This window comes from Haliaeetus leucocephalus, unplaced genomic scaffold (assembly GCF_000737465.1).
Source record: "Haliaeetus leucocephalus isolate CR32 unplaced genomic scaffold, Haliaeetus_leucocephalus-4.0 Scaffold1, whole genome shotgun sequence".
In the NCBI taxonomy this organism is placed as follows: Eukaryota; Metazoa; Chordata; class Aves; order Accipitriformes; family Accipitridae; genus Haliaeetus; species Haliaeetus leucocephalus.
The window spans coordinates 2636224-2651098 of NW_010972437.1; the positions used below are offsets into that span (position 1 = coordinate 2636224).

Sequence of the window (14875 nt, forward strand, 5' to 3'; positions counted from 1 at the left end):
AGGGAGGAAAAAAGGGGGGGGGGGGGGGGGTGTCTACTCTAATATCCTTCTTGAGCTTCTGAGTATTCAGAGTTCCATTGATCTTGAAGGGTTTAGCAGGCATCGGTGATAACAACATAAAAGATTCAAATCTCCTTTAACACTTCCAAAATCATTGAACTATCCAGGTTGGAAGGAACCTTGGAGTTCATCTAGTCCAACGTCATGCTCAACGTTGAGTTCTCAACAATGATTTCATACCAGCAACAAGCTTACCCATACAGAACTCTTATCTCATGGATAATATCACAAAAAGATGGAGGGGAAAGTATGACAATGCTGTTCACAGTTATTCATATCATATATCATATTTTCTTCTGTTGATTAAAACAGGATGCATATTACTGGGAGAAGGGAGAAAGAAGAGAAACACGAGGCACTAAATTAGAAGAATTAGAACTCTGACAGGTTATTTCAAATTGAGCATCCTTTCCTGATATCACCTATGATCAGTTGAGAAAATAATGCATTTACACATTTGTTTGTATTTAAACACTTATTTACATACAGAAATATATCAGTTACCATTCTTTTCCCAAGAGGAGGTCCAAAAATTCCTTTTCTCCTCTTATCCAGCTTGGACATTATAATATTCTGAGTCTGAGCTGCTGTAGTTTGTGCTGAAAAGTTAATGAGCAGTGGCTTGTAGACTTCTTTATTCAAATTATTTAAAAGAAAATTCTAGAAGGATTGTGAAGAGGAGGAAGTTAAACTATATACATAGATAAACAAATTTTATAGCACTTTAGCAAACAGCAATCAGACATTTTCGTACTATTTTTATTTCACTTAAAATGATAAAGTAGTAATTCATCTCTAAGAGAATTCTAATCATCATGTTTCATCAGATAAACCAATATTTTTGAATAATTCAAAACATAATAAACTTAATTTGTCAGAGAAAAATTTCTACCCTCCATATAGACATTTCCACATTTTCTCAAAAAAGAAACCCAAAAACCTACCTAGTGTATTATATAAATTCAGTATGTTAATATTTTTCCCACACAATACTTCATAGTACTAATTAGAGTTGATACATACTGCCTGTACTAATCCACACTCAAATTTGCAAAAGTACCCACAGGTCCAAATATTTATGCCTAGTTTTGAAGAGTTTCCAGGAATATTTCCTTCAAAGGGCATAGCAAGAATATCTAAAGATAAGCTTTACCATCAAGATTGGTAATATTTTATAATGCTAACTACTTTCCAAAGTCCCTTACATTAGTTGCAATTTAACCTCTGGGGGAAATCTAGATGAAAGACAGTATTTCAAGTAAGAGTGAATGGGATTCATTTCTTACCCACATGGAAGTAAAACCACAGGGGGAACATACCCTTCCATCCTTCCAGCAGTTGCTACAGAGCATTATTGCATATAAAGTAATGTCTCTAATGACTAGTCTAATCTCTGTCAACAGCTATTGAGACCATTCATACCATATAGTTTTTTCAGCAGTAAGAATGTTTAATCTCTATCCTTGAAGGAAAAATCTGAGCTGCTGCACAAAAATACAACGACAACAATTTACGGAAACCAGAGCAATGTGACTTCAAGGGCCATATTTCTTTTGTTCTTTTAATCAGTTCTGAACTCCCAAGAAATATCACATTCTTAACTGTCAGCCCAAAAATTAACTAGGCAGTAGAAACTAGTCATATTATTCATTATAAACAAATGTTTTACTCATGCTTTATTATATTTCTGACATCAATATTCCAGGAATGGTCTTTTATGAACATATCTCCTTCCAGTCTTAACACTTATTTTCTTCAAAATTATTTCAGAAGAGTAACTTAAAAACAAAACAAAATTAAATAATCCTGAGTAACTTCACAGTTAATTTTAAGGAAGTTTAAAGGAAGGAAAGATAACAGATTCAAGACCATGAAGCCAAATTTATTTCATCTGCTTACATAACTTTCAAGTTTTGCTCCCTCTGCAAAACAATTGAATGTACACAGGCTTCATGCTGATTGCACCGAACAATCAACAGAAGCAAAATCCTCTACAAAAAGACATACTGGAGAAAAAAAGAACAAAAAAAAATCAATTTTGTGCTGCTCAGAGGAATGGGTTCTTCCTCCTCTCTTATGATTTACTTAGAGAATCTCATTAGCTACAAATGCAATAATGGCTTTGCCATACCTCCACTCACATATCCCCTTTTTACCTCAAAAGTATACTTTCCCATGAATCTAGATGGAACCCAGGGAAAAAGTGCTGAATACAGTTCCATTGCCTGTCAGACTTTAATGGTCTCCTAGAAAGATTGATGGTATCAGGATGTAACTCATAGCATCTGTCAGATCTGTCTGAAGAATTAAAATTTACCTAAAATTTTTAATCTAGATCATTAGAATAATTTTCTATATTACCCATATTGCTATTTTAAAAACCACATGAAAAATTAAAATGAACAGAGCATCACTTGGTGACTGAAGATGAAAAAATAATCTATCCCAAAATAATGACGACTCAATTATTTCAAAAAGATATTAAAATCTGCTTTCAATTATACAGTCTGACTTATCCCTGTAGACAAAAAAAGGTAATATTGTAGACATGGAAAAAATAAAATTAAAAAAACCTATCTTGATTTCTTATTCTAATACCTGAAATTACAATGCTTTTTACAAGATTGTTATTCCCTTTGATTAGAATTTCACAAGCTCTGAGAAAGAGATTGCATTTGGCTGTACTAAGTAACTACTTACATTAAATGTTTTTATTACTTACTACCATGTGTTTTGATTATACTTAGTCCTGAGTGTGCCTAATAATATCTTGCCTCTTTCAATATAAAACTGCACACTGGTAACTTAAAAAACAGCTGTCAATGATTTTTTTTTCTCTTCAGTGCTCAGTGCCTATCTTATTTATTAAACAGAATTCAAATAATATTCAAAGACAAAATTAATAATTTTCTTACAAGCTTTTCTATGGTACACACCAGTACAAAGATATGGAAAGGTAATGGGCAAAATATTATCCAGGCAGATATCTAACTTCAAATAAGAACAACCTGTTTTTTTAAGAACAGCACTTCTGCTAATCAGAACCTATGGATTCAGATCAGCCCTCCAGAAAACAAGGAACACAATAATTGCCTGTGAAAAGTTGGACTTAGCTGACTTGTCTGCTGTTACAGAGGGCTTCCATCACTGACAGGGACAGAATCCATCCCCCAAAGCTGCTGTTTTCCTGAATTTACTGCAAGTTTTTGAAGCTCTGCAAGTGAAGCAGAGGTTCTACATAAAACAGCCTTTCTTCTTTTTAAAAAAAAAAGTAAAAAGACTAACACCCATAACAGTAAGACTGGAAACCGGGGCGGGGTGGGGGGAGTAGTGTATGGTCATGCAATTCAAGAGTTTATCATAATGAACGCACAAGAGATGTGAGATTATTGTATAAGGTAGAATTTATTAGCTTCTGAACTCTCTATTTCACTACCTTAATAGTCTTTTTAATGTATTGCATGTGTCATATATAGAAATATGCAATATAATATTAGTCTATGTAAGATGGCTGATATGAGATACTAATGTATAACATAACTTCTTTAAATATTGAACAATTGTTGACATTACTACTTCCTAGAAAATTAGACTCACGTTCAAACAATTAACTGTTTATATACTGAAAAAAACTGTCCTTTTTTTTCCCCTTTCTACAGGAAGATCATATCAAGCTTAAAAATCCTGAAACTAGATCAAGTATTAGTATTTTGCCGAGAAGATTTTGTTTCAGAAATAACAGAAACTGTGTACTGCTAAGAAGCTAAAGTCAAATTAGATTGTCATTATTATTTGTGTTTGTTTTTCATTTTCTCTCAAAGACAAGGATAAGACAGGTAAAGAATATTTGGCATTCTATAAAACAGGACACACAATTGTTTTGACTTAAAATTTTTTTTCTTGAAATGGGCAGCTGCTTTTCATTGTAATGACCAGATATAGCTAACTGGTTATCTGAAGAAAACTGCCTGGGAAGACCTTGACTAGCCAATTCCCCTTCCTACTATAGTCTTTTTCTATAAAGAATTCTTTTGTAATACTGCTATAATTTTTTGCCTTCATATTTCTTTAAGTGACAAAATTCTTGTTCTTCCCTGTTTTCCAGTGCATGGAATTGTCATAGTAGCATCTGACTAGGAAAGGTTATCTACTAAACTTTTCCACAATAATAGCAGTATACATTTTTGCTGCTTCTAGCTCTAGGATGTATGCATTTCTTTTCTTTTTGTTTTGAGCAATCCTGACTGCATGTCCTATTAAATGTTTAGTCTTCTGTGTGTCAGTATCTGTCTGGACTCTTCCAACTATAGCTACGATCTTAATGCAAAGTAAATCAATACAGGACCAAAACTGAATAGTCCTATTTGGGTTCTATTAGCAGCTTATTCCTGTGGATATCTGGGTGCTTCTTAAGAATTTAGGCTGGAAGTGCAGTGAAGAAGAAAAAAAAAAAAAAAAAAAAAATCCAAAACCAAAACCCACAACCTTCTGCTATGCAGCTGCATTTTTAGTTGTGCATAATTTCATTTCATATCCAACAATTCATGTCTCTTTTTCCTTTTTAAAAAAATTATTGAATTGTTACTCACTTTACCCCTTTTATGTCTAATGTCAGTATTAAAAGTACTTACAGTAATATAGGTACTTTTTCCAGTTCCTGTTGGCCCCACAAATATAGAAGGTTTTTGATGTACTGTCAACAATTCCATCAATGCCGTATATCGAACAGTATCCAGAGATGGTACAATTATTTCATTAAACATCATATCTTGAGGTATAGGAGGAGCTGATTTGAGTGTTTCCACCCAGGGTTCCCAAATTCCTGCTCCCTATTTTAATTTATATGAAAGTCATACATTTATAATAAACCAGAAAAAAACAGCATAGAACCAACGGAAATAGAAAAATCAAAGTTCTATGACTTAACAGATGGGGTTATCTACCAATATTTGAAAGGATTAAAAAATAATTTCATATATTTGTTTCAGAATGCAGCGCTTTCAATTTGACAGTACTTAAAAAGAAACATAACGCCTGTGTCTGAAGCATGCAACTACTGAAAGACAAGGACTTTATCTTACCTTTTATATCTGTACACATATCATATAATGGAAAAATGCATATATTTATATATACATTATATATAGTATATAAATAGGTAACAAAATAGAAAATTACGGTATAAATTTAATCACTAAAACTAAAAAAGCATAGTCAGCCTTTTCACAGACTCTCATTCATAATAAATACCTCCAAACTATAGAATTTGAAGGCAGATTAATTTTAGTGCTGAAGCTCCACAGCAAAGCTTTCTCTTCTAGATCAGCCTGCTAGAGGAGTCTTGAAAGATGTCAAAACTTTTCAGCGGTAAATCAATATAAGGAGATTTTTAAAAAATTGTAAAAAGCCCTGAAACAACTTTATGTTCTATCCTATCTGCAACAATTTTCATCTTGAGATAAAAGTCATGTGAAATTCCTAGAGATTGCTCTCTCCTAAAGTCTGTCTTAGAGGGGGCATATTCCCACCTCTGAACATAAAAACCCCTTTACTGGAAGAACATGTTTTTATGGATTATGATCAGAAGACATAAAGCCTTTACCGCTGATTGAAATCTCAGCCACTTTCCTTGGCAAGACACAGGAATCATGCATGAGCTGAAATCTGGACAAAAGTAATTCTCGTTGTACTGCAACAGGACTTCACAGGAATGACAAACTCAAAAAAAGGTACATATATTTTATCTTGGAGTCTCTGAAGCATACTAGATCCAGTGTGAGAAGTTTTCTTCTCCACTGGGAGAGATGCATCATGGATTCACATCTTAATCCCAAGAAAAAGGGGCAAAGAAGAGGCAGAGAAGTAGCCTACTACAGTAATGAGAGAGTTATGGCCTAAAGTATATCAAGTGCTTCCTCAAGCTAAGAAAAGGGCTGAAACCCAACATAAAATAATCTTGCAAGAAATCAAGAATTAAAAAATAATAAAAAAAAATAATTGGTTGAGATTTGCTGCTAACTGGTTCTGCCACAACAGGCAATTATTCTGGTAGCCAAAAAAAACAGGCTTTGGTACTGCAAGTCCCAGCCAGAACACTAGACCACTAGCTTGCAAGGACAGACATCTGGCCTATTCGGTGACAAAAGATGCAGGCAGCAGAAACAAATTTACAATAACAATACACATCTTGTAGCATTCATAAAAGATTCCTTCAGAACGGAAGTCCATATCTTACTTTGCAATCCTCACCTTTTTGACAAACCGATAATCATAAATTGTTCCTTCTGTTGGAAATGGGATTGTGAAAGCTTTTGAAGGCTGTTGATCAATACTGCTCAACAATTTGTATCGTTGTCTTGTCTCCGGACTAATTGGTCCATTAAGCATTCCTCGCACAACTTTGTCAAATTTCAGTCGATCATCTTCCTTACAGCTAGCTCCTACAGACCATATCAGTGAAAACAAAAAAATACCCTAGAGTTGGAAAAAAACAAAATGTAACTTCAGTACCTGCATTTATAAAGTTCTTGTTCATTGAAGTCAAAGAAATCTTTGCCACGAATCACAGTAGAATTACACTGGACCAACTTGATTTTTATGCATGTGGTATGGAACCATGCTGCTGGTAAAACAGAACACCATTATGTTAACTATCAGCATCTGGTCACCTTTGCTGTGCAGCAAAATGCCTGACCTGTTCATCTCAGAGCTGTTATTTTGAGAAAGTTCAAGCATAAGCTGCTTTTTATTGCAGAACAACTTAGATTATCTTTCTCTTATTCAAATGCCTATCTCATACAGTAACATCTATGTCTCTTAACAAGGCTTTCCTTGAATTGTAATCCTTAGATAGCATTGGTCTAACTAGTAATAAACTGAGATACCAGAAACTGGAGAATCAGGTACAATTTTGCCTGGTTTGTATAAAATTCATTAAATTTATATCAAGACATCAAACACATCCGACTCAACTATGTATCAATTATAAAGAAGGTAATAGTATTTTCTTAAATGGACATTACAAAACATGTATTCTAATTACACAATATAGGTTTTATTGCTCGTGAAGCCCATTTCACTAAAGCCTGGTTTGGACGTGCCTATTCTGTATGTTAAGCAAACTGCATACCTCAAGACAAGAAAAAATGTCATGGTCATTCATAGCTTTAACTTTGGTGTCATCAGCAAATTCATCCATCATGCAGTCCATCAGATTCATTAGTGATCGAATTAAGTTTGTATCTGAAGTAGGAGACAGTTCCTGAAAAGAAAGAAGAAATACCCTCAGCTGCAGGTGTATTCTACTCAGTGAAAAGAGACTGCTAGACGGTGGGGGCTTTTCCCTCACTATGAAGATTAAAAAAACCTGTAGGATAAACGTGTCTAAAATACATTCAGAAGCAAGTTAAACACCACACAGAAACCTTGCTCACTCACAGCCTTTATCTTAACTGCTATAAACTAATATGGTCCAAATAAAATTATTTGTTCCTTTGGCACTTCAAAGTGAAAACAATTCATACGCTCTTAGTTTCTCAGAAAAATTCTTTATCCTACCTTTGTGTATTTCCTAATAAACTCAAGACAGAGCGGAACCATTCTGTCAAACAGACCTATTATAAATTCTTTATGCACAGAGCTGATTCCTGAATGCATTTTATTTAGCCAGGACATCATTAATGGTCTCCAGCCTAACATATGCTGCTCCATATAGATCATACCACACCTTGAAACCTAAAAATAAAGAAACAAACAGTTGCATGTTATTTTATGCAATCTGCAAAGATTTTTCCTATCTACAAGAAAATAAAATAACATTCAGTGTTATAACATACAGCTTCTGGGATTATTAGAAGCTGGTATAAAGTGTACAGTGGGGTTCTGTGAGCCCTGAGACAGACAAGTTTCAAAACTAGCTTTATTTCTTCAGCCAACAGGAGACCTAATGTCTAAGACAAATTTTCCTCTAAAATAGAATTAGTTCCCAACATTAAGGTCACAAAAGATAATATACTAGAGTGTCTAACACTTAATTTTTAATTAAGTTTTATATAATTTTTAAGTAAAAATGCCTTCCCAGTATGACTACACAGATATTTTGTTCTGTTTAAATTATTATCTGAGCCTCTATTCATATTCAAAAGAAAATTTTTGCATTCCCCAGTGTGCCATCAGAAAAACTAGGTGTGATATAGACAGGTGCTAGAAACGCAGTGACTGTTGGTTTTATGAGAATTTGTCTGAGAGATTAAATATTTGCACATGAATGATGTTATATTTCTTGTCAGGCACTTGCAAGAGTTGGACTCTGAACAGTTACAGGGTCTCCTCTATATGTAATTTACATTACATATGTAAATATGTAAATTTAACAACATATTGTGCAATTATGAAAAATTTAAACAAGAAAACCAAGCTACAGTGTTCTTTATTTTAAACATATATCAAAGAAATACAAACTTCTTATTACTAGTCTCAGTTAAGTATATTTTTTAAAAATTAGAATATATATCACAATAATCAAAGACATTTGTAATCACTCTTTCAAAGACAGGTACTTACAGTAGCAGGAGAAGCAACTTCTAAATCCATTGGTTCAAAAATAAGGCTCATTTGCTGTGACATTTTGATGATCTCTCCACTCATAAGGCACAACTTTTTATTATCATCAAGCACAGTATTCATATTCTCAATCCATACTGCATCCACTGGTCCATCAAAAACCAACCATTTTCTATCTGGAGTCTGGTTTGCAGAAAATATTTTTAATCGAATATTTGCAATTTATTTTATTACATTCACTGTAAAATAAATACTTTAGGTCTAAAGTTATTTTCCACAAAAAATAACTGAAAGTGCTCAGAGAGTTGTATTCACAAGCAGTTTCTGAAATCACAATCTATATTCACAGTTTCATTTTATAACTTTAAAGCATATACTGTAGTTAACTATAGAAGGTTAATATCTTTGACTGGTTTCTTTCAGTTACACTTGCAATGTAGTACATTGTTTCTGTCAAACTACAACATATTCAAATACTTTGACTTACGACACAGTGAGACTTAATACAAGTTGCTACTCATCCGTAATACCTACTGCACACTTATCATTGAAGTCAATAGGACTAATTTAAGGAATATGGTAATATCTAAACGTAGTGTGTCTGGTTTTTTACAACATAAGCAAATAGTCATAGGTATTCATCATATTTCTTACAGGAAATTACGAAGCAGTTGTGCAGTTCTGCAAATGTTATTAGAGATGGTGAACTTCACACTGATGAATTTCAATATACTGTTAGTTTATTTAAGTTTACAGGGGCAAAGAGTCGGATACTGCAATTGCTAGCAAAAAGTAAAGTATTTGTCTGGTAGATACATCTTTTATTATACTCAGTGAAAATATTTCAATGGACTTTAATAGAAGGTCAGCCATAAACCACACTTAGACAGCAGTTTCTTCCAAATTAATCATCAGAATGCCCATATACATAAACAGCACAGATTTGGGCCATAATCAGACAACATAAGGAATGACAATATGGTAGGAAGATTAAATATTCATTTATTTATAACATACGCAAACAAACAAAAAACCTTTATCTTCACATAAGGACTTCTAAACCACAAATCTTAGTTCACTAGCATCCAGAAACAACTTTGCATGGAGCATACTACAATCAAGCCAAACTGCAGTCTCTGCATTCAAATGATTAAGCATATGAATCCTACAATGGTTGTGCAAACAACATGGAATTTAAATCTAAAATGTATAAATTGAAAAGTCATTTCCCAAAATTCTCTAAGCCTCTTAAGCACTTACTGGGGAAGAAGCAAATGCTCTGAAGCTCACTGCTAGGATGCCATCTGACCATTCATGTGACACTGGATCAAATTGTCCATATAGCTGACCCATTGTTATGGATTTGGGATTTAAAACAGTGATCTGAACTTTATTTTCTTCCATCAGCCCCTGAAGACACAAAAGTAATAAAATCTGTTAACACCAAACACAGAATTTATTATGCCATTTGTTTCATTTTGAATTTTACAGTTATATATTATTAAATCTTCATAAAATTTTGATCAGTTTACAGCAGGAAAGACATCACACATATTGTGTGTGAAAGATGGTTTACAAGTGTCTAAAGACAATTATCCCAACTTTATCATGTGCAGTTGGAAGTCTAAATTTATTATTGAACATTGGCTTGATAAATGAAAACAGAATTCAAGTTCTATTCTTACACTTACAGGGATTACAACAGGCCAAGCCCTTTCATCTCTCTATCCCATTTTTCCCATGTTTAAGCAATAAATATGAATGCCTTGGAAAATTTCTGAGATTGATATCAAAATGAGGTTACAAAGTTGGTTTGGGGTTTTGGTTGTAGGGTTGGTTTTTTTACTTAAACCATGTAAAAAATATCTAATTTTACTTTTTGATTAAACTTCAACTAATTATTTGCTTCTCTCCTTGTGCCTAAATGTGACATTTAATACTGCACACATCAGAGATCAGGTGGCTGAAAAGCCACTGTTCTACAGGAATTGATTACAAGCAAAAGTGACAAACTGCAAACACTCATTTGAACACCTACTTACTATAGCCTTAAAATATAAGAAACATCTATCCCTGATTTAAGAAAAAAAACTCTTTCCTTCCAAAAGCAGCCCTAGCGTTTATGAACTTGAACTCAGAAATCTGGAGTTTGGCCCCATTTCCTGTCTGTTCTGACTGCCTTCCTCCCATAGATACACATAACCTTTCTTTGTTTCCCTTCATGAAATAGAAAATGCAGGAATTTTTATTATACTATTTCAAAGGAGAAACAAGTATGTTTATAAAAAAGTATGATTACAACTTCTGTTTCTGACAGTTTGTATTGAATTACAATTCATTCTAACTTACTTTTTTATTTCACCAAAGTCAATATTCAGAGGGAAATTTAATATTTAAAGGAAGGGGAAAATTGATAACATCTTGGAAAGACTTATAAGCTATGTGAACCGCAAACACACAAGCATGACAAGAATACAATTTAAAAAAAAAAAAAAAGTACAGCAACTTTGTCAGAGTTGCCCAGCTAAAAAATTGAAATGCTGTTGCAATGACAAAAATCTAGATTTATAATCTTCAAGGTTTGCAAGTACATTACAATTTTCTTTTGTATTATTTCTGTTAGCAGCTTCTTACCTCATTCATCACAAATCTCTCCTTCTCATCTTACTCATTACAATCCTCCCTAATTATAAAATTCAGATATAGTCTCAATAGAGCTGCTAGAGTTCCCAGAACTAAACACTAATCAGTTCAGATCAATGAGAAGATTTTCTTCAAGGTGGTAAAAATCCTCCAAAAAGACAATTGTTATCATAATCAAAACAAAATTTTGTTGATTAGTTGGATACCAGTTCTTCGGGGGGGGGGGGGGGGGGGGGGAAAAGGAAAAAAAAAAAAGGGGAAAAAAAAAAAAAAGAAGCTCCAATAGGTGTAATGGCCATGAAATTAATCATTAGAGTTGATTGGGAAGATGAGCTAACAGGAAGAAAATCATCAGATAAAAATTTCTTACTCTACCAAACAGAAATGGAAAGGCGTGGGCAACGATTCACTGAATTAAAAAGAAAAGCAGAAAGTTAAATACTGTTTTATTGGAGTGACAGGCAGGAACAGAATTTCACCTACATACCTAAAGCAAAAGCTTCACAATTTAATTTATAATATAGGAAGCAACTATGTAACAGCTTTTAATAAATGAGCATAAGAACAGAGTTCTGCTTGACAGCAATACCAATGTGAAAGTCTAGCCAGTCTAGTCTTGCTGATACCTGCAAAAAAATACAAGGTGCCTGCCTGAAGATCACCATTAAGGAAATGAAACAATTTTGCTAAGTTCGTTGGTTGCAGGTTTCCAGTCAGCCAGTCAGAAGAAATTCAGCATCCTGAAGATCAGTTATGCTTCCTGGCTATTACTATTTTTCTCTGGGGGTGCCAGGAGTTCACGGAGTCAGCCAGTCACCTCTCAAGTCTCAAATCCTAAACACTTAATTTCAGAAACAGCTACAAAAGCGCCTTGTACAGGGTTCACATTCCATCCTAGCAGATCAGACTAGACTAAATCTAGGGGTCCTTAGAGCACTTAAGACAATAACTATGATTAGATTATTCTGCAAAAGCCTCCACAGCCCACGTGGCAGGATTCCAGAGATCACATATGAAACAAATATTTTGATGGCTTGAATTTGAGCAAGATTTGGTATAGCTATACTACTAGACCACTTAAATGTTCCACAGATAACAATTATTACCCACTTCTCCTATGTCAGGTGAGAAGTTACTTAGCAGGACAGATCTTGGATTTGTTTCATATCCAAAATTTGTCTGAAAAACTAAAATACTCCGGTTTCAAAAATAATCAAAATTTGACACTAGTTTCTGGGTTTACATGGGTTTATTACATTCTTATCAGATAATATTCCAAAATTTCTATAAATTTATGAATCAGATTCATTATTTGGTGTAGTTCTAAACTGAATAATCTCTGTTAAAAGAGAGTTCAGCAGCTCTCATGAGTAAGTTGGAAATCTGGTATAAAGCTTTCACAAGGAACACATTATCATAAAATTTCAAGTAGCTAACTCATTCCTTGTCCAATCCAATGAAAGAATTTAGAGAAAACACCATGTGTAGAAATGTATGAAATGTGTTTATATTTAAAATTGGGTCATCCACAGTAAGTTTGGAATACAGCTTCTCAATCAAATTCTTTAGCTTTTCCTTTGTACTTTTAAGTTCCTTAAAGTAAATTCTGTATTCAGTATAAACACTAAAATGTGTTTATAAAATTTGTTTGAAAACAGTTTTCATCAGAAACATTTATAAAAATGTTTAGATACCTTCTCACATATGTCTCCCAATGCTGCTGCCAGAACTCGATATGCACATGTTTTTCCTCCAAAAGGCTCTCCAACTATCATAAAGCCATGACGCACAATCATCATCTCATATATCTGCAGGATCTTCATAGTAAATACATCAGTCATTTGCAAATTCATAGCATCACAGTTTGTTCTGATGGCTTCCAATAGGTCATTGTAGTCTGGTTTTGGTAGCTTCACACCAGGAAACAAGTCAGAAGTAATACCCTATCCAAACAGTTAATTGGAAAGTACACTTATTTTCACAGTAATTTGATTTGAAATTTATGCAATCAACCCTTTGTTGACACTAGGCAGACTAATACCTATTTTGACTAAAATAAAATAATTATGAATTTCATGTCACTCTTGTCTGAGCCAAAAATCTGCCTTTGTAATTTATTATTGATATTTCGTGTATCTTTTTCATGTTTACCTGGGCACATAGAGAAGTGATTAACTAAGCATATGCTTTCCTGATAAACATTAGCTTTTATTAAACTAGTTTATAAAACTTCCAGTTAGAAAGTGGAGAAAGCATTTACCTTTTTTTCCTCAATAACTGAAAAATAATTAACTGAAATCTAAATTTAAAAGCAGAGATCCTGCAGTTTTGCTTACAACAAAAGAAAGATAGAGAATAAACTGAAGATATAACAAATGAGACAAAGAATCTCTGGGCTACCATTTCGACTAGACACACCTGCAGTATCAACTTGGAAAACAAAGATTACTGAAAAAAAAATTCAAAATAAAATGTATTCTTTAGAAATGAATACAGCAATTATCAGTGAACTTAGAATAGCATTATTTGACATTTTTCCTGTTAGTATGTATGTTGGTTTCCTTCTACTGTGTGCCTTGGTTTTCTTTTAGCACTGTTAGTTTCCACTGTTAACATCTTTATGAGCATACCACATCCTGACCTTAAAGTGTTTTATTAAAGTGTATTAAAAAGCATGTTTAACATTCTGTGCTACCAGGGGCATGTTTTACAACTGACTATAACAAAACCAGGGCTTTTCCAATGAAAATAATCATATTTCTCAAGTAGGAATATCAAGCCATGTTTAAGGTGAGCAGCTTTTCTTGTCTGAAACACATTTGATGTAAAATTTCCATTGGTTGTTCACCTCCTGCACTTTTTCTCCACACTCTCTGTTAAAGAATTAAAGATTTATACACTTGTGCTAGAGTATGGTCTTTCTGTGCCTACTAGATTTTATAACTAAGATAAGGAGAGAAAAAAAAAATTATTAATCATTTCCTTCTTACAGAATGGATAATATAATTATGGGGAAATGTAGGTATACCATATTAAAAGAAAACATTTACTATCACAGCATAAGTTGTACTGCCACTTTGTACTGGCAAAAGTGTCATCTTAACAACAGAGCGGGATCAATATTATAAACAAACCCATTAATAGGGCCCAAAGACTTTATGATAGGCCCAATGCAATATACTACAGGATAGTAGTAAAGGAAAAATCTTGTTTTTAAGTGTTAAAAATCAACATTCAAAAATCTGGACAGACCATAAATAGTTGAAAACAAAGTGAAGCAGAGTTTTGAACAAAACAAGACAGAGAAAGCATGTATCATTTGTATGCTCCTACATAAACACAGAAGAGTTACTGTGTATCTCAAGCCAGATGCACCTGACTACACTGGAGATCTGAACAACAAGGGCAAAACCAGCAAAATGAAAATGAATGTGGGAGGACATGGGTGTTTCCAATTTCCTTCAAGTGTGATATACAAATTGAGGAAAGAAATTAATATCTCTCATATTAAAAGTGGTAATCATTCTTAAAGGTATATTTAAAATTTTAACTTACATTACTGCTGCTGAACCTAAATGTTTTTAAAATTCTTTCTGTATCTGATAAGAAT

At 33.4% G+C, this 14875-nt stretch overlaps 1 protein-coding gene across 1 annotated transcript in view; it reads right to left on the minus strand.

Moving 5' to 3' along the window:
* The window catches only part of DNAH7 (dynein, axonemal, heavy chain 7), a 116712-nt gene that overhangs the window by 53534 nt on the left and 48303 nt on the right, over positions 1-14875 (minus strand). Inside the window, exons 29-36 of the mRNA XM_010564048.1 lie at positions 12960-13208; positions 9883-10032; positions 8623-8805; positions 7618-7794; positions 7190-7321; positions 6310-6534; positions 4692-4889; positions 565-720 (exon numbers count right to left, since the gene is read on the minus strand). Of these exons, the coding sequence (XP_010562350.1) occupies positions 565-720; positions 4692-4889; positions 6310-6534; positions 7190-7321; positions 7618-7794; positions 8623-8805; positions 9883-10032; positions 12960-13208 (1470 nt within the window). The remainder of the gene's footprint in view (positions 1-564; positions 721-4691; positions 4890-6309; positions 6535-7189; positions 7322-7617; positions 7795-8622; positions 8806-9882; positions 10033-12959; positions 13209-14875) is intronic.